We start from the raw sequence: 25,532 nt of genomic DNA on the forward strand, positions 1-25,532 counted from the left end.
GAGAGAGAGAGAGAGAGAGAGAGAGTTAGAAATATATAATACTTCATACGTTTATATTTAAAATACCTATGCAAAATGTAAGAATAATAATGGCCACCGCTAGCCTGACCACTATGAACGACGATACCAGTTAATTGATACTTCGTGCACGTTCCCTTTACAGATTCCTCATAATCACAGTCTATGACTTCTCCTTCCAATTTAGCTAAACCGGAGACAGTGTAAGGTTCCATGTCCAGATCTCGTGGAAACTCAAAGTAATCGTTAAATTTTATAGCACATACACGCTCGAAGTCATATTCAAATCTTTTCAACTGAATTGCTAAAATAGGCGGCAGCTTTTTCACACATAATCTCTTTACTGTTACAACCTGAACATAAAAGAAATACATAAAATCTCTAAGTAAATAAAATGTTACTTGGTTTAAATAGAATGTATAACATAGCTGGCAAATTATTTTCATATAATGTTTCTTTTAAAACAATTATTTTCATTATAAGGCTTTCTTATAGATTTTCAAAAATATATTGTCATAATCGTACCTTTTTGTTGCACTTATCACAATGATAGGCGTCTGCACCTTCCAGCAGTTCTCCCTTGACGTATTGCTCAAGAGAATCCAATAAATTACTGTGATTCCGTATGTCAACACTTATCACGCTGAATGGTTCCTCTTTGGAATACCTGAAGATAATGTAATGTGGTATTACAGTCTACCGAAGAAAGTAGAAAGTAAGAACTAAAAAGGTACCTATGAGGGCAACCTTTGCAGATTTTTTGGTCGCTGTATGAGCCACCAAGAATCTTGCCCATTATTTGCTCGTGTCCTAAGGCTTTCAATGCCTCATCTAGGCTCTCTACCAAACTCATGAAGAATTCTACTGCATCCTGTTGTTCTCTAAGATTTACAGGTTCTCCTTGAAGTCTATAAAAATCGAAGTATCTTATAAATTATTTAAAATGCTGAATATAATATATATCCCTATCAGTTTTATATTAATAAAATTGTAAGAGAGTTTCTCTCTCTTTTTTCTTGTAAACAAATCATTATTTAAAAAAAATTTTATTTTTACAAATAAAATTATAATTCTTACTTGAAGTGTTTCCATAGTCCTCTAGGTATGTAATATTGTAGTTTACTGTAAGCCAGATGACCAAATATTGCTTGCACTTGTTTTAAAATACCAATATTATATTCCTTTCTGGATTCATCGGCACCACACTTTTCTTCATTCGTATCATTATCATTTGTTTCGATTGTCTGCTCCCCTTCAATTCTCTCCTCGCCCGAAAAATCCTCGTTCAAATCAATCGCCGCGCCTTCTGCTGCCAAAAGTCCAACTCTAATGCTTTCTACCATGTACAATTGCTGTAATACTGAATTCATATAACAAGTTGCCCCTGCATTCTTCAAGCCTACGAAGCCTTTAAGTGGCCTAAGCCCCACAGGCGGTAAATAATCCCACTCCACTAATGGTTCGTCCTTCTCGGAGTAAAACATGTCAGTGAGCATTGTGACTAGAAGTTTCATGTTGGGTACACAGCCTATGCAAAGACCTACGAGCAAGTCGAACGCAGCGCTGGTTGATTGAGGGGTAGTGCAAACTGGACACGCTTGTGAAGCGCTGAGTTCGCCGGTACTACGAAGTTGCAGCATAAGGCGAGATGCGGGGAACACAAAATCCTCGACCAGTTCCTTAATCAAATTAACCCCGTGCTTCTCGTCAGAACCAATCTCATATTTCTGATTCGATGGCAGGAAGGCTAACAGTTCCTTCGTTAGACCAAGATGACCCTCGAGCAAGGCTTCATCCACCTGACTCTCTCCAGTCTCCTTCACGTTATCGCGAACTTTTTTCAACCAGGCTATTTCGACGTTTAATAGTGTCTCTGCGGTCGTGAGGGGGCAACCTGACATATGCGCGAAGTTCAACAATCGGCACAAAAGCTGAAAGTACTCGTGACTCTGTTTCGCGTTTTCCATAACGGTACTGTTTAAAACAGTGAAGAGAAGAGTTACGGTGACCAGTAGCGTTTGATGTCCACCACTGCACCATGTCGATATGAGAAAAAATTGTTCGCCGGCAGCGATTCTAATGGCTCTTGACGTACTAAGTAGCACGAGATCTATCAAGAAGGTATGCCATATTTTGTCTCTCGACAATGTTTCTAATGCCGATGGATTCAATACGAGAGCGATTGTCAATACCTCGAGTGCTTCCTTGCACACAAGGACGTCGTTATTATCGGGATTCCTCTGTTCTTTTTGGTTAGTCTCGTGCATCGAGTGAAGCACTTCGTTCGATGCATTAATGTTGTTCAAGTTACCCGTGGATGCGGCCCACGCTAGTCTAATTATGGCACGTATAGTAGCCACATCCGGTAATTCCCATGAAAGGGCTTGCACGAAAAGCTGTCGACATCGATCAGCCTCGGGCCCGCCGGATAGCATTCGATGCGCCAGATGCTGTGCTAGTTTGGCTGCCACACTTCTTAACATGTATTCGGTACTTTGATTCGGTACACTTTGAAGAGCCTGTTTTAATACCGTCACTCGACCGCGGTTATTAACATGATTGTCGTGATTCTCCGAAGTTCCAGTTTGCTGGACTTCATCCATCACGCATGCCATCACATTACCCATCACTGTAAGAAGAAGTTTGCACAATCTCAGCACAGTCAGATATGCAGACCGCTTCGTGGTTTCATCTGCATTTGGTAAAAACTTATTTTTGGTTAGCATATCAAGAATAACGCCCGCTTCGCCGCTTTTTATGAAATTATATTGAAATTCAAATGCTCTGTCTGACATAGGATCAAGAGCTGGCATCAACAAAGTGTATAACACCTAGAAAAAAGTAAACATACGTTATTGACAACGTACAAGGATAAAACTTATTAAATGTATTAACTATTTAATGTATTAAATATTCACCTCTAAATTGTATAAAACTTGGCTAGGACTTGCAGTAAAAAATAGAGAATCTACTGTCGTATTCTGCTCGTTACAATGAGAAGGGTTCTGTAAAGCTTCATCATCTTTGTAATGACCAAATAGCCACTGTAATCTTGTTACAGTAAAAGTATCTGGCGGCACTAATTGTAAGAGATTTCGTGCACCATCGCGCAATTGTGAATGCTGAAGAGTACAGCCAAGATCTGCTAATTGAAAGAAAAATGTCGCATATTGCGATCTTTGTGACATTACCTAAAATAAAGTTGCATTGTTAGAACAAGTGTACGATGCGATATAATTAACTGAATTTATAAATTTTACATTAAACTTACTACACCAGGTAAACTATTCTCTGCCTCTACATTCGGTCCGTCGTATGGATGATGCGGAGAACTAGTAGAGCTATCAGAGCTACTATCTGGTGAGCTTGGCATATTGCTATTTACTTGACTGAGCTTTGCAGACAATAACTAAACAAAATACAAATCATATTCGTTAACTCTATACATATCAAGATTCCTTTCTTTCATTTGTTTCCATTAATACTCGATTAACACTTACCATTTTGTCTCTCAGAGGAATCTGAGAAAGGAGTTTTCTATCATCGGATTGTTCTAGCGATTCTCCATTAATAAATAAATCAAGTTTTACATTTGTCCCGCTTGCTTTAATCCTGCGTAATATTTGACGTCTCAATGAAGCTAAAGTGTCATTGCTGTGGGTAAAGATATCTATGTCGTCAACGTTTCGACCAGGACTCGCAAAACGAATAACAAGTGATAAGTGTTTGCCACGAGCTGCTCTGTAATCAGAATAAATATTACGCTATCACTATATATAAGACAAAAGCATTGTTATCAATATGTGCGATTTAAGTAATACCTATGTAACGGTAATATTTTTCGTTCTCCCGGAAAAGCTGTATCACACTCATTTATGTATTCCTGTAAGACTTTCATAACACGACACATTTTTATGGCTTCCATTTTAATCTTGTTTGTCATTTGTTCTTCACGTTCCTCCTTTCCGTCTAGATATACTCTGCTTAAAACAGTCACAGTATCATAATGAGCTTTCAATCTGTCCATACATTCCGCTATATATGTTTCATGAAATGCCAAAACAGACGACTGCAACCGCGGTCCTAAATTAGTGTTCACTTCTTTTAAGAGTTCTATGCCTCTGTTTGCAATTTCTTCTGGGCTGTTTGTTACTACCTGTAGACAGATAAGATTACCACTATACAAGCATGCATATACGAAAAAAAAAACAAATGAAAAAATGCAAATTCTATAAAATTATATATAATCAAAGAAATAAACAAATACTACATACTCTCCACAAATAATCAGTTCCAATTAAATCCACATCATCCATAAGAAATGTTCTACGTTTCAGTTTCAATTTTCCTTCCTTAGAATTAACAGCTTTAAAAAATCTTTCATAACATTTAATACCGCTTTCTGTAAGCAATGTCGGATCTAACTGCAGTATATTGTTTTGAAAAAAATCCTTGTTTATTGCTGGATCCAGATCTGGTTCGTCTCCCATAAGTTTGGAAAACCATTTAAAGCATGCCTCACGATCCGAAACAAATACACCTTGCTCAGCTAAACATTGCCAAATTTGTTCTGCTTGATCAGCACATAGCCATAATTGTCCATCCTATGAAAAGAATCATATCGTGTTATCCGTGTTAAAAATTTATGTTTGGGCTATTCTAAAATCTGGAACATACCTTTAATAAGAAACGCAAGAAATTTAATCTTTCTTGCACTTGCATAATATGATTATATCGACCGTCAGGCATAAAAGTATTTGCATCGATTTCAGGATTTTCTTTCACCAACTGCCGCACTTTATCCATATAATTTGTTAAGCTATTTGTTACAAGGATTACTACCGAATGTTCGTTTTGTAGACGTTCTATTACTTCTTGTCTATATAGTAACAAGAAAGAATAAAATTAATGTAACGATGTATTATATTTATATGTGCGTTAATGTAATATACCATTAATGTGTCATTGTACCTGTAATGCATATGATGGCTACGCTGACTATGACCTAGGTTGGGATTTGGTTCATAAAGGCAACATATTTCTCGAATTTGTTTCAATGCAGGAAGAGCCCACTTATCACCATTTTTCAATTCTTCAACACACTTGTCCACCCAGATTGCTTTTTGCGCATCTCTCTCTTGCGAGCATGAGTAATCGAGAATTTTTACATGAGCGTTCAGTGCCTGATCCATGATCTCTGTAGGGACTTCATCAGAATGTGCCAAAGTCCAAAAGAGTGTTAACACCTGGCAGTAGAATAAAAAAAATTATCTGCACGTCTAAAATATATTTATGTTCAAATATGTATATTTAAGACAATCCAACCTTATGCGCCATAACACCATCTTTATCATCTTCCGCGAGTCTCCTGATCAATTCTAATAGTTTTTCCCGTTGTTTCTTGTTGGCAGTTCTCCAACTTGTCTGAAATAATAGCATATTTCATCAATTTAAACATTCTATTCAGTACAAATTTGATATCAATTATACTATTGCGATAGATACCTGAAAACACTCAAATAGATGATCAAGTTGTTCAGGACTAAAATCCCAAGCTAATTTGGCTAACAAATCATGAACATTCTTCACAATTGCTTCATGTTTACCAGCTTGTGCAGCCCAAACAGCGTCTAAATCTTCTAATGTAAGTGCACGTTCTTTTATAATAAAGCGTAAAATTTTTTCCAGTTTCTCTACATATTGTGGCTGATGCAATGAATCCCTCAATACGATTTCCAATACTCCATTGTCTTTAATCCATTTCTGTATCACAAATATAAGCACTTCTTACTTTACAAAGTACTCATGATATATATAAGGCGTTTTCTATTTTATGACAAGTCGACACAAGTGTCGTTCTTTCTTTGTTATTCCATTGAATATCAAGATAAGATGGTGCTTATGTCGACTTATGTCACTAAACGGAAAGTATAATTGTCAAACTCATATTTGCAAAATACTCGAGCAGATTGATGATATACTTGAATTTAAATATTTTAAACGGTTATTAAATTAACAGTGTTATTAGTACAGTTAGTATTATGAATTTTTGGACAAGACTTACTGCCATACGCTCTGCTGTAAGCCACTCCTCTTCCTCTGCTATTGTGTTGCGGTGTTGGTGATAACTAACACTAGATATTACTTTATTAACTTCATTTAAAGCATTCATCTTTCCATTAAACGAAGAAATTTGTAAGAGTCTCAATATCATTTTCAGTCTCAGTATTTCCAAGTTCTTTATCATTTCTTCCTGATGAGGCACGCGCGACACCAAGCATTTAGCAGCTTTGATTATGGCTGATATTGCATCGTTTTTTGATTCATTTTTTGCCTCTTTCTTCAACTCGTCATCAGTTAAATTATTCAGAATAAGAGGTACCATTTCCTGTATGTAACAATGTGCTTTGCATTATTCTCAAATAAAAATAAATAAATAATCAACGATAATAAATTGAGACTATACTTACAACAATAGGCATCAGATATTTAACTATTGTGTGAACAGTTAACAGTTCATAACATAAGCCAAATGGTCTGATTAAAGCATAAATAACTGGCACTGTTAAATTACGTCCACTCTGAAATCTCGAAAGCAAAATTTCAAATCCATTGAGACTCCCAAATCTGAAATAAAAGTTTGTGTTAAATTTATGTTGAAAGTAAAACATTTTGTACATATACAAAACTTGATAAAAAAAATACCTGTTTATAAGATCTACTAGCCAACCACGAGGAGCTCGTGAGTCAGATGGTGGGCGAGCATAAAGTTCCTCATCAGGAATATCACTACCAGGAGGAACAGTTTCCGAAACTCTTATTGCATTTACTGTGTGAAATCTGAAACAAATTTGGACAATTTAGAACAATCACATAGAAAACTTGTATTTACATAATTTCACAACAACAATGTTCACTTACTTATTACTAGGATTAAAAACCATGGCCAATAAATCAAGTAGGGGAAACCAGTCCTCATCTAATTTTAGGACACATAGTTCCACCAAACGTGCACAATTAGTATTGATACAATTATGAATATTTAATTTCCAACTGTTCACCGCATCATCTGTTAATATCTTGGTAAATGAGATTGTGAGACCTTCTCGAAAAAAGCGCTGACACGCTTCACTTTGTACATCAATTCCTGCAATACAGTAAAAGCAAAATTAATGCATCTTATAAATACAAAATAAGCGTTCCTATATAAAAATGTTGAAACACATTGTCATAAAGATCAAATCATTTTCCTGGTGTGTGCGAGAAAATAATCAATCTCAAAAATTTATAAACAATATATAACCTTTTTTACAAAGTTCGATACTGGCTTGTAACAGGCACTCTAATTCTTGTTCGGGCAGAACTGGTACAACCCATCGTGGACTAGAAATCTTTTCATGAAGCATATTAAGTTTGAAAATAGGAAACTCAGGCTCTTCATGAAGCTGGTTGCTATCTTCTACTGTAGTGATAGCGTCATTGTTGCATTCCGTTTGTACCACATTCTCGGTGAGTTGGAGTCCCGACATTGTGTCTACCAATTGCTGCGGACCTGGTGGACTGTGCATCTGCAGAGATATTTTTTTTTCAAAATCCATTTTTACTTTATCACACTCGAGATATGTTTCATGCTACTATCATTGATTGGCTCTCAAATCTATATACCTGCGTATTTTGCTGGCTGTCGGGAGGGTCTATGCCAACTCCCTGGCCCCTAGTGGCAATCGTCATTTTACACGTTCTTTGTTATGCCTTAATTGTCTCAATATTTCTTGGTCCAATGATTACACCACCAATAACAAGCATCCAGCTTATATACTGACATTAAATATAATTATATCCTAAAGGCCTTGTTTTAATAAACTATACCTACATTATCTGTAACAAAGGAAAGGAATTTTAACAACACGTTCTCGGACACTGATAAAAAGCACAACTAAACAGATGCGTCGTCAAGTTGTTTAACTATATTGTCCTCAATAGCATAGTCAAACTAACAACGACAATCATCAACTTTAATTTACAATCCAAGCACGCGAGAATTTAAATTTGTCACAGCATCGCGATGGCACAGTTATATAAGCGTTTATTTTCTCGAGGAAGTCGCAACGAGTGACAACTCGCAAGTCAATGTATAACCGGCAGGACAAAGACTAATATAATCATTATCATCTTCGAGAAGATTTCGAGCGTAGAAATGGGCGCGATTCGATTCCACAACCACGGGTGGAGCTCCTCGAACGGTCGGGATTAAATGCATCTGCAAATACACGCGAGATCTCATTGACACAAAACGACGCACGTTACGGACGCTTCAACGGAACGGCGTGAGCCACAACGGCACGCGGACGAGATAGAAAATTAAAGGCGGATAAAAGCGGCGGTTGCGAACGGTTAACTTTCAAGACACGCGTAACACAACTTGGAGTAGTTGTCAACGCCGGCGTCGTCGCCGTCGCTCGCTCGGACGTCCCGCTGACGCACGATCGAACTGTCAACGTCGTCGGGATACTCCGAGGAGGGAGCGGCCATGCCGGTCGGCGGAGGCCTCGTCCGAGGGGTGCGCGTCGCGAGCACGCGTCTTCCCCGGGGAATCGGACGCGGCCGATGATCGGCCCGCCCACGTTGCGGCGAGATACGCCACGCGTCGTCGAGAGCCGTGAAATCGGCGTAGCGCCGCTCGACTGGCGGACAACGAGCGACTTTGTCGGGATGCCTGACCGTGAGTCCTCGAACTGCCGCCGAGACGCGCCGATCCCCGCGAACTCCAGACGATCGGCGACGGTCGACGGCGACGGCGACCGCACGGATCCGCTACCTACGCGATTACAACAATCCTCGCGGTCCAGGCAGCGCCTATTTTCGCCCCGTTCGCTTCGACCGGGCTACCACTCCGGACAAAATGGCGACTATCCTAACGATTGGAACTGCCGTGTATTAACAAAAGCGCCGATATTCCGGCCCGATAGCCGGCCGCGATCACGCGAGCCGCGTCATGTCGTGCGGAAGGACATCCGGAGTCGCGGACGATCCGCGCGTTGCATCTCAACCCCTGGGGAACGCACCTTTACATAGTAAACGTGGTAGAAATTCGTGTGTTGCACTTTTTTGACGTGACGTTACGGAACTCAACTAGCAAAATCTGTAAACACGACTGCCGCGGCGCTGCGGTGCTCGCCCGAGACGACGTGCGTGCACGACGGGGTGACGAGCGACGCCCGCGATTGGCCCTGGCTCCCCTGTCGCGCCGTCGTCCGTTGCTGAACGTCACTGAATGTCGCTGAACGTCGCTGAACGTCGCTGTCGTTGGCGCGGGAACGTTTGATCGACATCGTTCGCACTACGGGCTTTATTCTCGAGAAATATCGCATATATTAGGAAAATCTATATTCTCAAAAATATTAGAGAAATCTATAATAATAATAAAATAAAGTATTTTCATACATTTTTGTACGCGATATTTTTCGAGAATAAGCTTCAGATCTCTTCGATCTCGAATGATCTCGAACTCATTTCGCGAAGTCGCAGTGATGTCCTAATGAAAATTTTTCTTAGAATTTTTATATAAAATTTTTCAGAATTTTTTTAGATAGAAGTGGACCCTAAAGTGATTTCGATTGAACTTCGATTCAACTTAATTGGTAATTAACTTAACACTACACGAGACAGAATTACTTAAAAAAATTATCATTTTCCGATAAATCTAATCTTTCTTCTTATCAAATAAAAAATTAATTCTACTCATGTTAACAAAATAGGCTAAACATTATATATATATATATATATATATACTCGATAAGTTAATTAAGTTAGTCGTAGGTGATTAAAGTTTCTAACTGTTTAAGTTGCTCGCTATTTTTCTAATGTGGATAGAATTACTAATTGTTCGTAGCTTGAAACGAAAAAAGATTAAATTAAATATAATGAATTATAGTTATAATAATAATACAAATGCTTTGATTCAAGCACTTTTATTAAGTCGATTAATTAAAAGTTCAATCAATTTTATTGATTTAATTATATTATAATAATTATATCTTATTATTAAATAAAATATGATTTAATCAAATTTTGATTAAAGTTGTCCCCTAAAACAAATCTCTTATTATCTATTTCTTCTTCTTGTTACGCATTTTGTTACAAGGTAGAAAATAAGGCAAAAATAACATTCTTATTGTTGTATTTTTAATAATGTTATGCACTTGGAATAAAAGAAGCAATATTTTAATAAAATAAAAGAGAAATGTAAAACGTGTAAACAAAGAGATATACTCTCGTTATTTAAATTATTACCTTGTGTTATTTACGATCACATTTTTTCGCATTCAGGGCTACTATTTTGTATTAAAATTAATTCTTGTCGCAAATATAGACACTAACATTTTTACATACAAAAATAATTGAATTTTGCGCTTTTTCTCGCTTTTTCTATCTGAAATAAGTTTTTGAAATGTAAATTACGAGATTATTTTGGTGAACAGGGCATATCTCATTTGATATCCAATCAACAATTTCTTTAGAAATTTATTTTCATAAATGTCATCTGACTGTACATAACATTCGTAATTACTATATATATTCTTGTATATATCATATTAGTTTCTTACTAATACGTTGTTCTTATATATTCTTTAAGTGCAGTTTATTCAGTTGAATAGATTTTGTCATTTTGGAAAAATGTTTCAATGCTTTATTTATACTTAATAATTATACAATTACGCTAATTATACTTATGTCCATGTTGAAAACTACAAGAAAAATTTATACCCTAATATAATACAAAACAAAATTGCAATTTCAATTTTTATCTAAAAATATCGTACATAAGAAAGAACAAAACTTAGAACATAATCAAAATAATAATATAAGTTGAAAAAATATCAAGTATACAAATTTTAAGTATAGTAAAAATTTTCTTTTCAGAAATTGATAATCAATATCTTCATCATAATTTTCGATTGCAAAACACTACACCAGATAATGTTTTTATAAATGCGCAGAATAATAAGATATTTAAATGCAATATCTACTGCACTATAAATATTTGTTACACAAGACCTCAAATATTAAAAATTAATTTTTCGTACAAAAGAAGATAAAACAGTGTGAACAGATTATAAGAACAGTAATATATTTTTATATTGTCGAAAACGCATTTGAGAAAATTTCAATAAATTTTTGATCATAGTAATGAGCTTTTAGCTAGTCGATAAGCAGCTTTCGTTAATTTAATAATGATTATTTAAATGCACACAATGATTTAAGACTTAAAAATTTTTAGTTAAGATTGGTAATAAACACTACAAAACACTATCTCTATCATCATCTCTCAATGTATATTAGTAACAAATTCAGGAGAAATACATAAGTAGTCCTCCACTAGTACTAAAAACGATACTATTAACAGAATTCTTTGTTGATTAAAACTAATAGAATTGTCTGTTATTATTTATGTGTACGAACACAATTCTTGGATTCAGTCAAGACGGAACTTTATACATGTATTCAATACCGATTGGTAACTGATGAGAGAAGAGAGGAGATATTTTCAGGTTTGATTGTATCCAAAATTTCTCATAATATAATCTCGCTGTTTTTTTCAAGTTGCAAAGGTGAACAATTTGTTTTTCACCCACAAGTGCCTCTTGCAATCATTTTATTTCAAAAAAAGCCATTCTGTCATAGCTTTGTTTGTTTATCGAGTTATTCTGTTTAATATTTGGATGATTTATCATAAAGTTAGCTCTTCAAGTTCTTTTAGCAATTCATCTTCCTTTTTAATCTTGTCTAATTGATTAATTTCTAATTGTTTCCCTGCTTTCAACTGCTCTTTCAATTTTGAAATTTGATCTAATTTCTGTGACACAAATTGAAATTGTTAATTCTTAATAATATTGTACAAAACGGAAGAAAAAGACATCATATTAGATATTTGAATAATATACTTACACTCGTTATTTTCTTTATTTTTTTATTTTTTTCAGGATCGTCAGTTAGTTCTATTTTTATGCTCGTTGTTGTACTTGAAACATGCTCGGTTGCATTGTTAGACTCTAATTCTTTTTTAGCTTTTTTTGCTTCCCGGTTTTTCTTCATTTTTAATGCAGCTTTTGATGGATTTGCTATAAAAATAAATGAACAATAAAATAGAATTAACAAATTGAAATAGAATTACAATACAATTTTTTTTTTCATATATATTTGTATATTTACATTCACTTGATTTAGAAGGCGCCTCAAGATCATCATGTAACTTAAATGTAATATTTTGTCCTCTGGCACATGGTGGTCTGTATGCTTCTTTTGGTGCTAGAAATATACACACAAATACAATTGCTATATTTATTTTGAAAATATGTTTAGAAACATATTCTAAAATCATCACAATATGATTATTACCTTGCGACTGATTATCATTAGTGACAATTCCTTCAACTACTTTGTAACTAATAGGTTTTTGTGGGAAAACATTCGAAGGAAAATTTTGCCACGCGACTTCCCAAAGTTCTTCTTGATTATTCCATGGTCGTTGGTATATCAATGAGCCGGTATAATGCCAAATTTTAAATCTATATAATAATTTAATACACATATTAATTTTGCAACAAAGATAAATATATTTTAATTTAGCATAATTTCTTTTAGTATATATTTATTTACCCATTAGTAATTCGTAATCTAGGTGCTGTGGTTGCAGTCATGAAATGTTCTCCATCTGGTGACCACCGCAACAGTGTAGTATCTGGTGCATCAGTTTTAGCAATGAGTTTTCTGTTAATGACATCCCATAATTCGATGCCGCTCCTAAGATTACCAAATCCAGCCAAAAGCAATAGTACACAGTAGTCAAGGAAATTAATGCATAAATAAATAATTTACCATCTTCAATATATACAATTACTTTCTACTACAAGAGTACTGTCTATAATTAACAACTATTTAGTTATTAGTAATATCAGTATGTACATTCATTAGTTCATAATAAGATAGTAAAAGGATATTGTTGCCATGTGGATTATAATATATACTATTTCTATACAATATGCCGAACTCAAAGACAACTTCACATTTACAATTAAACAATGTTGTTTTAGATGGCATAAAGCCATATATCACACAAAATTCTGTGTTCCTGGGAGACCATTCTACTGCATGTATAGGACCTTCTTTACCTAATTAGAAGAATTTTTCTATGTTACAATATTATTTTTAAATTAATTTCGTTTATTCTAAATTTTCAATACTAATTGAAAACGATAGTGTTTTAATATAAACTTACTGAGCATAACCATAGCAGTCTCCCCTTTTATATTGAGATGATGCAATGTCTGTTTTCCATAATATGATGCACCGGTCTTATCAACTTCTGTGTTTGTCATCAATAAAACATTCGTTCCACATTGATTCCAATACATATCGACTTTATCTGCCTAAATAATAATAATAATAATAAATCAAAATAAAAGAAACATACTAATACATTTAATGTTTAGAAAATGTTCAAAATTTACTTGGAAAAAACTTTTGCTTGCGATCGCTTCTCCAATTTCAAAGTTTGGATATTTAAATAATCTTCCAAAAGAAGGTTGACCAGAACTTCCTAAATTATATATAATCAAATTTTGTATTGAAAAAATGCACATTAAATAGTTTAGATAATATATAAGTAAATATAAATCATTATAATTATTACAGGAGATATTAAATGTGGAGAGTGTTGCAATAATGTGCAAACATTTTAATTTCAGTGTAGTCATTAAAATAATTTTAGTGTAACATACTTTACAATTGCGTTCTGCTATTAATAGCTAATTGATAGTTCATTGTGTGCAGACGCATAAAATTTGATACTTAATTCAGTGACAAATATTTATGAGAACTATATTGTGAAATTTTGTAGATTAACAATACAATTTTTCTGAAAGAAGAGTACTTACACATATAAATTGTATGCTAAACAATAATCAGGAAAATTTTTTATTGTAAATCCTATTTCATTATACGTTATATTTTGGAAAATGTCAATATGTATTTTTCTATCGTATGTTTCTTTTTATATGTGATTAAATATCTACCCCAAATTTTATATTTTAGGTCTTCGGGTCATCATTTATATTATATTTAAATGATATATGTATATACATAAGTAAAACTGAAATAAAAAAGTATTGTATAAACTATGACATAGTCAATGCAATATATTACTACTAAATTATTTAATTCAGCAGTTACATATTATCTTTCAAACAATAATACTAAACTTAAATAAATATTAGTTCAATTATTATACAAATACTTTACAATAAATTATTTTTTAATTTTTTAAATATTTGTAACTATACATATTTTATTATAAAGTTCTTATGAAGTATTATATATATCGAACACTTTTTATATGTAATATTACTATTGTGCCAAATATCTTTAAGGTGTACAATCTCCACATTTCAGTATCTCGTCATATTGCAATTAATAATTTCTATAATTGTACATTTCAAAATTAAAATATTAAAAAAGATAGACATAATTACCTGGCATATAACAAAGGATATGGTAGGGAGCGTTACCAGGTGCTACACTAAATTTGGCAATATTGCCTTTACCTATTTTGTGTACATATCTATCAAAGTTGTTATTTTCATATAAAAGAACATTTCCTCCTTTCAATATTCCATAGAATGTTTCATCACTCGACCACTGTGGCTCCCTATTTTTTCATTAAATGAATAATTATTTCGATGCATCACATATATATTTAATAAAAGTATTAGTTGCAACATAAAATTAACTGTTCCATTACTATTTTTATCTTTACTCTATAATTGTCAATCTAGAGATTTTAATGATCAGAAAGGTTAATTTTGAAATGATTAATCAAAAGAAGAATCAGAATAATCAGTGTGCAATACATTACCAATCCCCCATTCTCTTCTGGATAAGATGTTGAACGTGTTCACCTGTTTCGGACTTCCATATGTGAAAATTTTGTGATCCCTGAGGCTCTTCTTTCGTTACTAAAATTATATCACAATGTTTCTTACAGATATTATAAAATTAATGTAAGCCTGCTTACTCGATATAATTTTATGTTAATTACCAAAGGATGGTTCCCAAGTCGCAAGATAAGTGCTATAACTAGAGAATTTAAGAGAACAGATTTTGGGTCGTTGGATTTCTGCGACAATCTGCCACGTCTTGCACAGCACGATTTTAACCTTAGATGCATTAGACCATGCAAAGTATTGACCATCTGGACTGAAGAGCATGGTCTTGCAGTTTTTGTTGTCATCTTTGGGAAATGTTTTGACAGGTTCATAGGACGGTGGACCATATGCTAAATTTATACCATTGGACCCTCTTACTGTAAAATACATTAGTACTTCTTTTTTTACATTTAACGACAAAAAATGCATGCTTATTACATGCTTGCATTATGTTAATATATCCTGTGTACATTTATTTACTAAATGGAAGAAGAACGTTTAAATGACGAAGGATCTCTGTTTCTGAGGGACATGTCAAGGTGAATGTGTAAATTGTAATTTCGTTCTTTTTTTTTCAATATTACTGCTTTCACGAATATCGCGTCAGCTGTGACGTTTGAGAGTGTACACGTCACAATAGTTGGAGGTTAGAGCATGGAATCTCGCGGTAAATTCGTTTAAGATCGTGCCTGTGACTTGCGACATGTCGAACATCGCTGTCACTGCGAATAATCTCGAGGCGATCTCGAGTCATTCGATGCCATAAAACACCGGAGGCAGACACGTGCACGTTCATCGCGGGTACGGTGTGCAAGGAGCACACTCTGAGTGCCATCGGACGTTCGCGTATGCGGTTCCCTTGGAAGCGAATCTGGCGATCAAGTTGCGACTCGGTGATCGACAGTCTCGTGTATCCACGCGAATAGCTGAAAGAAATGCTTACCAGCGACGCAGGGAACGAGCGAAGCCATTTTTCCACCGTCACCATGTGGTGCTGCGCACAACCACCGCACGACGGGCAAGATTTGTGCCGTTCCGTGTTCTGTTCTGTCTGAACTGTCTGAAGTCAGGCTCTCTTCCGGCAGTTCCAGGTTCCGGCTTGAGCGCTCCGCGCGGCGTGCCGAGATTGCCGGGAACCGGTTAAGTTAGACGGTTAAAGCCGACCTAACTTCAGATGTGTATAAGGTTTGTTCGCATCTCGCATGGTCCAACATGCTCCAACATATTCTTATCATAGCTCCTACTCACTCCAACATGAGTAGGAGCAGTAGAAACATGTTGGAGCATGTAACTGCATGTAACGAACGAACCTATATAGTTACGATACCGGGCGTATTTTTGCATCATTTATTTCACAAAGGGAACTGAGGGAAACTTTTCAGCAAAATTAGATTAGAATTCTCATTATATGGGCAGGGGTCACAAAAGTAAGGTGATCAATTCATTAAAAAGAGAAAAGGAAACATTTAAAAAAATTCGATATTGATTGTCGTAATTAATATAAATTAATTCCTAAAGACTCCTTAATAATGATACAAAATGGTTAGATATAACAGGACAATAGGAGTCAAGCATAGTAATTCTTGTGTAAACCAATATGGTTAACAAAACAACTTTAATAATAATTAATCCGCTTACATGTTTCGGCTCACTTTTGAGCTATCCTCAGAGACAATATGATGTAATTACAAAAAATTTTTTTACAAACTAATTCATTTCAGTGAGCCACCTCCACCTATAATTAACGGAAACTATAATATAAAAACGAACTCTATAAATAACAATCTATAATAAAATGTATTAAAATTATTAAAAGGTAAATTTGTTGGGAGCAAAAACGATTTATTGTAAAATAATAGAAGGTATTTCACTAAAACAAAAATTTACCATATAGCAAACACTTAAATTCTATCGGTTTAGTCAAAAGCTAGTTTTTGACCATTTAGCGAATCAATGTCAATTATGTTAAAATTAATGAATAACTTTTAATACACCTAAAACGTTAATCGTAAAGAAAAAGAAAAAAGAACGGTTGATTTTAATTGTAGTCCAGACGGACATCAAAATCAAAACTGAATCTTTAATAATTTAAAATTAATGTAACAAAGAATGTACACTGATCAGTTGGCAATATAACAACGCTCCGATATTTATAGTCCGTCTTTTGACTAAACCGATAGAATTTAAGTGTTTACGATATGGTGAATTTCTGTTTTAGTGAGTTACCTTCTATTATTTTACAATAAATCGTTATTGCTCTCAAAAAATTTATCTTTTAATAATTTTAATACATTTTAAATTGTTATTAGAGTTCGTTTTTATATTATAGTTTTCGAGGATGGGTCAAAAGTGAGCCGAAACATATAAGCGGATTAATTATTATTAAAGTTGTTTTGTTAACCGTATTGGTTTGCACAAGAATTACCGTACTTGACTCCTATTGCCCCATTATGTCCATTTTGTGTCGTAATTAAATTTTAAGAGAGATAAACATTTATTACAATTGTTAATGAAACACTTAAATAATATTATTATTATATTTGTAAATAACTAATAACACTTAATGTCGAAGTGTTATATATATATATGAGATATTACAACAAAAATTACATCATTACGAGATTACATTTTATTTTCTTAAATTATACTTTTGTACTGAATGTTTTTATATAAAAAATCATAAAATTCTTCAGTTAGTTGACAATTACATTTATTATTTTTCACATTGAAAAAAGATATTTTTTTAATTCATGATCATGTCCTCAATTTGAAACAAAATTTGAGACGTGTTGTAAAGTGGAACGAACAGTTAAAATTTGAGACGGTCATCTTATACAAGAATTATTGGATGCTTTTATTGGTGACACAAGTCGACAAAAGCATCATTCTATTTATCTTCATTCACTCAGTAAAGAATAACGACACTTAAATTGTATTTCCTTGGAAAACTCCCAAGATCTGTTGTTTGCACTTAGAATCTTAATTCGCTTTCTCTCTCTCTCTTTCCAACGTCAAAATATATCTACTTTATTTTAATTGCAAAAATTTTTAAGAATTTCAAGTAACACAATAAACCCACAACCAGATATATTGGCGTTTACGACGCCGAGTGTACGATCGATCTCGAACTCGATCTCGCGCGCGATCAATCGATCGAGTCACTCTTTTCGAATCACTGCGGAATAACAAAATGTACACAATATGCACTGATAAATCATCCGTAATTTACAGAGGCGAGCGGTCGGATCTATATTTGGAGGAGCCTAAAATCGCGAGATACTCCCGCAAGTATTTCTTTGGCGATCATGCGTCTTGATGGGGGAATGGGGATGGCCTTTCGTAACTCGACGGCCTTTCGCAACTCTACCCTCTCTACATACGAACCGCCTTTCCCTTCTATCATTCGGGACTCGGGAGTTGGGCGCAGTCAGAGTCAGGTGTTGAAACGAATCATTCGTGATGAGGAGAAGAGACGCACGCGACTGAGCCGAGAGCTCCACGCTGTTCTCAGCAGTGCACTTTCCTTCGCGCGTTTCGAAGCGTTTTCGAACAATTCGAGCGCGATCGGTTGTTATCGCGCCGATAGGTGAAACCGTGGGCGTTTCGTACACAAAATATCTATGGACGTAGTTGCACGCGCGCGCGATCGTAGATCTCCTCGACACCCACCGAATTGCATAGGGCATGGCAAGTTCATGCTTCAGGTAATTGTAACAGTTGTTTTTCCTCCTGTGAAACAAATCATGCGTTCACGCTGCGTATCGTGTTCCGTGAATACGACTGACTCTCGACAGAGTCGTCAATTCGAAAATCTCGCGTTTATTTTACTTTTATTTTTGTCTCGTCGAGGTTATGTTTCCGCCCCTCAAACCACTTTGAAAGCGAGACTCTCTTCTGCTTTTTTCATCCATCATTTGTCAAAACTTGGTTTTTTTTCTTTTCTTTTTATTATCGCCACAATTACGTATTCGGGAATCATTCATACTGTAATGAAAGTGATATGAAAGTATGTGATGTAATATTTATTTGGTAATCAACATATCAATAACTTGCGTTTTGTATTATAAGACATAAAGTGTTTTCCATTTCATGACATAAAGTTGACATAAATATCGTTTTTCTTTGTTACTTATCGAATGCAAAGAAGGACAGGATTTAGTGACCATAAGTTCACAAACGTTTTAGTCTTTCTTGGTATCCCATGAGTAACAAAAGACGGAACCTGTGTTTATTGTGTTACTAAATGGAAAGCATCCACAATGATGTTTGTGTCAACTTGTGTTACTAAAGCTGCTTTATTTTTAAGCTTAATCTTATACAATGTGCTCTTTGTTTCTTTTACTTCTTGCCTTTTGCCTCAAAGAGGGGAAAAAGGCAAAAAACACATTGTAGATAAAACTTTAGGAGACACAGTTGATAATGACGAGTATATTATAGTTTTATATTTGTCATTCATTAATTGTTAAGGAGAATAAAACGATATTTTTGTCTACTGTAATCCTGTTCTTTTCAGCTGAACTTGCATGATTTATCTTTCTTCCTTTTTTTTCCATGTTGGAGAAAAAAAGAAAAACAAGATGAATGTGTAAGAAATTTAGTTGCATTGACAGTATCTATAAACTATTTATATGTATATCTACTAGGATCACTTTTTGAGTTCATGTTAAGTATATTATAGATTTTTGATACTGGCAGTTTATATCAGAATACAGTCTATATATAATAGATATTGTATAATATAACACAGCAGTGTCGCTTCGCGCAGTTTAGCGCCGAGACACTACCAGTGTCTCCAGATAATTATATACTTATATATTTGTTTCCAGTGATGTGGATGAATATGGTTTCGAACGACCACACGACTTCGATTATGAAACATACGAAGATTTTATGTCCGAGTACCTTAAGGTACTCGCAAAGATGGCCAAAAAGTGGGCGAAAATTATCGGTGAAGGAAGATCCCTACGAAGCATTACAATCAAGAAATACGTTCGTAAAGGCATTCCAGGAGAACACAGAGGATTGGTAATATTCATTGTGCAAAGTCCAATTCATTATATTTTTAATATTTAATACAGAAAAATATTGGATCGTTGTAGGTGTGGCTCGCTGTAAGCGGTGGTGAAGATATGAAGAATGCGTCGCCAGATCTTTATCAAAAGTTACTATTATCTCCTCACAATGCAGAAACCGCTGAGATTATTAAAACTGATCTTCCAAGAACATTTCCAGACAATATATTCTTTAATAATACAGAGAATCAGCAGCATCAATTATATAATGTTTTATTAGCTTTTGCTCATCAGAACAAAACTGTCGGATATTGTCAGGTAACATCTACAGTGCATATTTCCGAATATATGAATAAAATAACAAAATTTCAATAAAAAATTTCATTAATAGTAAGATTTTATGAGAAAATTTCAAAAGATGTTTATTCTGCCCTATTAAAAAATGCTTTTAATTTTTTTTCAGGGTTTAAACTACATAGCGGGTTTACTTTTGCTTGTAACAAAAAGCGAAGAAACAGCATTTTGGTTATTAAAAGTGTTGATTGATAAAATTCTACCAGATTATTATACATGTACTATGGATGGCCTACTCACTGATATCGATGTACTCGCAGAATTAGTAAGGTAAAAGAAAATTTACTGTAGTTTTACTCATCAGCAATATTTATCTACGTATACGTTATTTTTACAGGATAAAAATGCCTGACGTGTATCAACATGTAACAAACGTAGGGCTGCCTTGGCCAGTAATTACGACTAAATGGTTTGTGTGTTTGTTTGCTGAAGTTTTACCTATAGAGGTATGTCATAATTATCGAAACATTGAATAATTTTTTTTATAATAATTATCTAAATATGTATCATCACTTATTTTGCTTATAAAAGCTTTAAATAGTTTGACCACAAAAAATTGAAGGTAATTTTAAATTTACAGACTACTCTGCGTATTTGGGATTGTCTTTTTTACGAGGGTACCAAGATTATCTTCCGTGTCGCATTGACACTTATAAAAAGAAATAAATCTAATCTATTAGCTTGTCAAGATTTTACAACGCTAGCTGAGTGTTTTAAGGAAATTACGAAAGATAGTATTGTTTTACGATGTCACGAGTTTATGCAAGTATGTAGTTGTATATTACGTGTAGTTCATATATCAAATAGAGAAGAACATTAGATATTTATGGAGACATTTTTCTGTTTTACAGAGTATTTTTAAAGTACCTGGATCACTGCCTGGAAACACAATAGCAAAACTAAGAACAAAGCACATGCAACAACGTATAAAACGAAAACAAGATAAGTTAGAACGATAGTATAAATGACCAACTTTTTTCACATACACCGAAATACTCTAGTCTGTTGTTATTCATTTGCATCATTTGCAAAATGAATGCATATAATGCTGTATTATATTGTTACTGCATAATTCTATTTTGTACATATAATGTTCATTTAGCAATGTAAGTATGATACATTTACTCAATTATTTTTAATTTATCTTTTGTTTATTATTGTGTATACAATATTATAAATATTTTAGTGAGAATATTAGAATGTGAAGTATTATAATCTATAATGAAAGTCGCATAATTGTGATATTTTATGGAAGTAACAATATGGAAATATTGACGAAATATCTGATGAAAAATAATTGTCCTCGAATATTTTATTCTAATTGAGTCTGAATTTATATGCAGTTTCTATTCATGCATAAACTTTCTTGAGAACTTAATCTAGCTGGTGAAGGTATTAAAAAAAATTAATCGTTCTAATATAGAGCTCCAAAAATATATTACAATAGTAAATAATATGTAAAGTTAAATTAAAACTATGTACATCAAAATTTTGTTCCTAAATACATTATATATATATATATACATATATATACATATACATATATATATATATATATTACATTATGCTATATTTTCATTATTTCTCAAGTAGATCCTTTGCCTCGTTAATTTTTGCTGCAATATATGGAGAACCACCACGATCTGGATGATTCACAGCCATTACTTTTTTAAATTGTTCTTTTACTTTGCTCTTACTAGCCGTGGGCGACACACTCAAAATCAAACTGGCTTCCCGCCTGGTCATCCTCTGCTCGAAACCACCTTTGTAATATTTGCTATTTGCTAGTGACTACAAATATTAAGAAAGTTTAGCATACATTTATTTACATGCCTTTGCAATTATGAAAAAGCTGCTAAGGAAAAAATAGACCTAGTAGTTTCTACCTGGGAGTCTAGCTTTTTCACGGTTTCTGCCATCCTCTGTGATAAATTCGGCATTCTCCTAAGCAAATAACGACCGGCAAACCCAACAGCCGCCAGGCCAATACCTGCTGCCACAATTGTGCTCTAGGAAACAAAATTTTTTGGTTTTTTTGTCGAACATTTTAAACTCAGCATTCTAAATATAATATGCCTTGCCAAAAGTAAAAGTAGATATATGTCATAAAAAGACTGAAGGAGACGAAGTATTGTCGAGGAAACTTAACCTATATAATCTTAATTATATTAGTACTGAATGTCATCTTATATGAACTTGCGCGGTTGTTCTCTGTGAAATCCTCATCATCTTGTGATAATAATATTATATATTTATTAAAAAGATAACGAAAAGGTGACGAAATATTTCTGAGATAGCTTTGGCACTGTATTTATTTATTTGCACATTTCTCGAAGGTTTCGACATTAATATGGATAATTAATTCACGTTTTCTCCACATAAAAAATACGATCTTTACAGCATTACACATTTTTTAAACAAATTCTTCTATTCTTACCATTTTTATTCAGTTTCAAAACAGCAGACGCAACAAGACGCAATTTTGTACATATACCGGGAGGAACTAATTTTAGCATGACTATACCAGCTACGATCGCTCCATCTATGTTGTTTTCGAACACTGTTTTATCATTATTCGCGATAAAATCGTTATCCTATGTTATCATTCGTACATACCATCGTTCGTACACATACACATTATGTACAATCATTACACATTTGCAAATTTTTGAATATATATTTATTCCTTTTAATTATATTTTTACGCCTTTCGTCCGTTTTTTTCGTTATCAAAGCAGAATATACAATTATTGTACTCTAAATACGTAAAGTATAGTCAAAAAGCGACTTTTGTTTTTATACCTGAACTATAAATGTATACTCTTTGTGCTTCAAGTGAAATAGACGTATATATTTGATATTTAGCGAAAGACATACATATTTGATATTTAGAAAAATAGATCTGGGCAGTCCAGTGCAGTGAGAAACAAATTAAAACGAATTTTAACTGTACTTTTTATATCTTCTTACAGTAAAAAAAGTTCAAGTAGAAACAAGATACCTCCTACTTCGTTCAAAGAGAAGAGGGGAAGAGGGAAGAAAACAAGTGTGGAGAACTACTACTGTGGTTAGAACGGTCAAACGTCTTCGGAAACGAGTCGAAAATTTTTTCAAACATATACATGTAGAGAGATCACGTAGAGAGATGGTAAACACGAGTTTTGTCGCAAAGACGCGATCGACCGCCGGTTTCAGTCTTTGCTTGATAACGGAATGCCAATACGGAAGGCTTGTGGCTCTTTCAGCTCTTTGTAACCGAGCTTTCCGCATCTCCCGTCTCTCCTATTCTATCCCCCTCTCCCTGACGTCCAACTATTTACTTCGTTTTAAGCGTAAGAGAAGTGTAGAGTGGCACGACATAGCCACGACGAACAGATCGTACTCTTAGTGGGGAGCACGACTGTTCCAGTCATCTTCTGATCATGGGGTCTCTAAGCTTAGTATACCGAGTATACACGACTACAAAAGACTACCACGCGGTTGTTGCATTTGTATGCGTGTGTGTATAAAGTCTATTCTACAATTACGTAAGCGTAAGTGGTTGTAGTTGTAAAAATCGATCAACCACACTCGAATTTATGAAAAGAATATTCGACTACGGTGATTGATCAATTTTTACGACTACAACGACCTACACAACTACGCTTTTACGAAATTTTAAAATAGACTTTACAAAGCCGGCGTGTAACTGCTGTATGACAAACAAAAAATCTTATAAGCAGTAAGACATTGTCCTTTATAGAAATTTAAGTACTGCTAACAATACTCTTAATACTCAAAATAAGTGATCAATTGGCCAGGATTAGTATTAAATTTCCATAAGGGACAAGCAGTAAATAAATCGATATTTTGTATTTGCTACAGCTTACATTATTTTTACCGCGATTGCTAACAATTTGTACTATTTACTGCTTAAAGGCGCGCATGAACATCATTTTATCCTTGTTCACCGAATATTAAAGGAAGATAAATGATACATCATGCGCATCATGCTTGGGGACGCAGCCCAAGTTTTTTTTGTGTGTCATATGATGATCTTTACGAGACGCACGCACGAAAATACCTGAAAATCGCGCATCTGTGCGCGCATATAAATATCGATTGTCACGTGAGACCCGACGATCGTCAAAAATCGAATAGTTTCGAATATCGGCGCGGCTTGCACGCGAGCCTTCTGGCTGCGCGGACCATTGCGAGATTCTTTCTAAGCGCTGCCCGGTGCGTGTCGTGTATGCCATCACACGTGAATCGATTCGCGCCTGGAGAATTTTCTATCGAGGCTCTTGTTTGGCCCCTATTTTATATAACTCGTCTTAATTATACAGCGTCGGTATTATATCTCGTTACACTGTTATTGCGCAGCGTTTTTAGGTTTTTACCGTACATGAAATCTGGCGCAACGGTAACGTAACGAAACTGTCGTCAAAGAGTTACAGACGTTACAGAATATTACAGAATGGAGGCCGTTGTCATGGCAGTGCGAGAGACCCGGGAAACATTAGGGACTGCACACAATGGAGGAAATATTACAACAGGAGTAATTTATTAAGATTTCAACCTATCGGAAACTGGTTACACCGGAATACACGGTTTCTGATTGGCTGGAATCTTAATACTTATTCCTAATATTTCCTCTATTGTGCACAGGGCCTTAAACTAGGTTCGTCATAGCGTGTGACGCGATAACGTGGGGACGACATGATAGTCGATCTTCCCGCGATCTTGAGGGACCATTTCGGTGGTACGATCATCAATATAGATATATTGTTTCTCTCCGACTCGACTCGGTCGCACGCCAAGCCAAGCGTTGATCAACGCTAGTCCTAGTTAACTCAATCTTTCTACCCCTCCCCTTCCCGCTCTCCCTGCCTGTATATGTATATCGCAAAGTGAGACCGATATAACTTCGGTAGAAGTTGAGATACGATAAGCAATGAATGAGAAAGTAACTCGTACGTTTATTCGCACTCGCATTCGCACGAGATATATGTTTTTATAAATATTAGCCCGATTAAAAATTACATCGATATCAATCTATCTCTTTCTGGCCCGCAGTGAATTCCACGTGAAACAAAAAAGGACGGATCGCTAGCCTAGAATAGAAGCCCCGTAGAATGAATTTCAGATCTGCCTCTCGGCGACCGTTGAGGCAAGGTGTTGTATT

At 34.7% G+C, this 25,532-nt stretch overlaps 4 protein-coding genes across 4 annotated transcripts in view; 1 reads left to right on the plus strand and 3 right to left on the minus strand.

Moving 5' to 3' along the window:
- faf (ubiquitin carboxyl-terminal hydrolase-like faf) overlaps positions 1-9,142 on the minus strand; it is a 13,767-nt gene extending 4,625 nt beyond the window's left edge. Inside the window, exons 1-20 of the mRNA XM_018505112.1 lie at positions 9,084-9,142; positions 7,684-7,896; positions 7,322-7,586; positions 6,940-7,165; positions 6,724-6,858; positions 6,489-6,645; positions 6,083-6,406; positions 5,524-5,781; positions 5,344-5,442; positions 4,990-5,264; positions 4,696-4,897; positions 4,293-4,622; positions 3,840-4,174; positions 3,519-3,759; positions 3,290-3,427; positions 2,937-3,209; positions 1,096-2,849; positions 753-926; positions 544-685; positions 67-371 (exon numbers count right to left, since the gene is read on the minus strand). Of these exons, the coding sequence (XP_018360614.1) occupies positions 67-371; positions 544-685; positions 753-926; positions 1,096-2,849; positions 2,937-3,209; positions 3,290-3,427; positions 3,519-3,759; positions 3,840-4,174; positions 4,293-4,622; positions 4,696-4,897; positions 4,990-5,264; positions 5,344-5,442; positions 5,524-5,781; positions 6,083-6,406; positions 6,489-6,645; positions 6,724-6,858; positions 6,940-7,165; positions 7,322-7,586; positions 7,684-7,749 (5,699 nt within the window). The 5' untranslated portion in view covers positions 7,750-7,896; positions 9,084-9,142. The remainder of the gene's footprint in view (positions 1-66; positions 372-543; positions 686-752; positions 927-1,095; positions 2,850-2,936; positions 3,210-3,289; positions 3,428-3,518; positions 3,760-3,839; positions 4,175-4,292; positions 4,623-4,695; positions 4,898-4,989; positions 5,265-5,343; positions 5,443-5,523; positions 5,782-6,082; positions 6,407-6,488; positions 6,646-6,723; positions 6,859-6,939; positions 7,166-7,321; positions 7,587-7,683; positions 7,897-9,083) is intronic.
- A 2,025-nt stretch (positions 9,143-11,167) lies between these two features.
- On the minus strand, positions 11,168-16,141 carry eIF2A (eukaryotic translation initiation factor 2A). The gene is made up of 12 exons (XM_018504972.1): positions 15,946-16,141; positions 15,116-15,379; positions 14,933-15,032; positions 14,550-14,725; positions 13,530-13,618; positions 13,298-13,448; positions 13,020-13,190; positions 12,679-12,853; positions 12,418-12,587; positions 12,232-12,327; positions 11,968-12,140; positions 11,168-11,875 (listed from the first exon to the last, which is right to left on the minus strand). Exons 1-12 carry the CDS (start codon positions 15,971-15,973, stop codon positions 11,750-11,752), a joined length of 1,719 nt encoding a protein of 572 aa, XP_018360474.1. The 5' UTR covers positions 15,974-16,141; the 3' UTR covers positions 11,168-11,749.
- Positions 16,142-18,195: 2,054 nt separating this feature from the next.
- On the plus strand, positions 18,196-21,355 carry LOC108759548 (growth hormone-regulated TBC protein 1-A). The gene is made up of 7 exons (XM_018505041.1): positions 18,196-18,706; positions 19,829-20,027; positions 20,102-20,332; positions 20,478-20,638; positions 20,706-20,814; positions 20,949-21,134; positions 21,220-21,355. Exons 1-7 carry the CDS (start codon positions 18,687-18,689, stop codon positions 21,325-21,327), a joined length of 1,014 nt encoding a protein of 337 aa, XP_018360543.1. The 5' UTR covers positions 18,196-18,686; the 3' UTR covers positions 21,328-21,355.
- Positions 21,356-21,901: 546 nt separating this feature from the next.
- LOC108759564 (mitochondrial import inner membrane translocase subunit TIM14) lies at positions 21,902-22,887 on the minus strand. The gene is made up of 3 exons (XM_018505062.1): positions 22,806-22,887; positions 22,255-22,377; positions 21,902-22,159 (listed from the first exon to the last, which is right to left on the minus strand). The coding sequence occupies exons 1-3, from the start codon at positions 22,806-22,808 to the stop codon at positions 21,947-21,949; spliced, it is 339 nt and encodes a 112-aa protein (XP_018360564.1). The 5' UTR covers positions 22,809-22,887; the 3' UTR covers positions 21,902-21,946.
- Between the last annotated feature and the right edge of the window lie 2,645 nt (positions 22,888-25,532).

This window comes from Trachymyrmex cornetzi, unplaced genomic scaffold (genome assembly GCF_001594075.2).
Source record: "Trachymyrmex cornetzi isolate Tcor2-1 unplaced genomic scaffold, Tcor1.1 scaffold1051, whole genome shotgun sequence".
In the NCBI taxonomy this organism is placed as follows: Eukaryota; Metazoa; Arthropoda; class Insecta; order Hymenoptera; family Formicidae; genus Trachymyrmex; species Trachymyrmex cornetzi.

Bases quoted from the DNA above. Each gene is read 5' to 3' on its own strand.
- eIF2A (XM_018504972.1), bottom strand. From the start codon at position 15,973: ATGGCTTCGCTCGTTCCCTGCGTCGCTG. The intron at 15,380-15,945 runs GTAAGCATTTCT...TGTATTTTACAG, and splicing joins GCTCGTTCCCTGCGTCGCTG to TAAGAGGGTCCAATGGTATA. The intron at 12,141-12,231 runs GTAAATATACAA...TTATTTTTATAG, and splicing joins GCCTTCTAAATCAAGTGAAT to CAAATCCATCAAAAGCTGCA.
- LOC108759548 (XM_018505041.1), top strand. From the start codon at position 18,687: ATGGCAAGTTCATGCTTCAG. The intron at 18,707-19,828 runs GTAATTGTAACA...ATTTGTTTCCAG, and splicing joins ATGGCAAGTTCATGCTTCAG to TGATGTGGATGAATATGGTT. The intron at 20,815-20,948 runs GTATGTCATAAT...TTAAATTTACAG, and splicing joins CTGAAGTTTTACCTATAGAG to ACTACTCTGCGTATTTGGGA.
- LOC108759564 (XM_018505062.1), bottom strand. The intron at 22,160-22,254 runs GTAGAAACTACT...TAATATTTGTAG, and splicing joins TGAAAAAGCTAGACTCCCAG to TCACTAGCAAATAGCAAATA.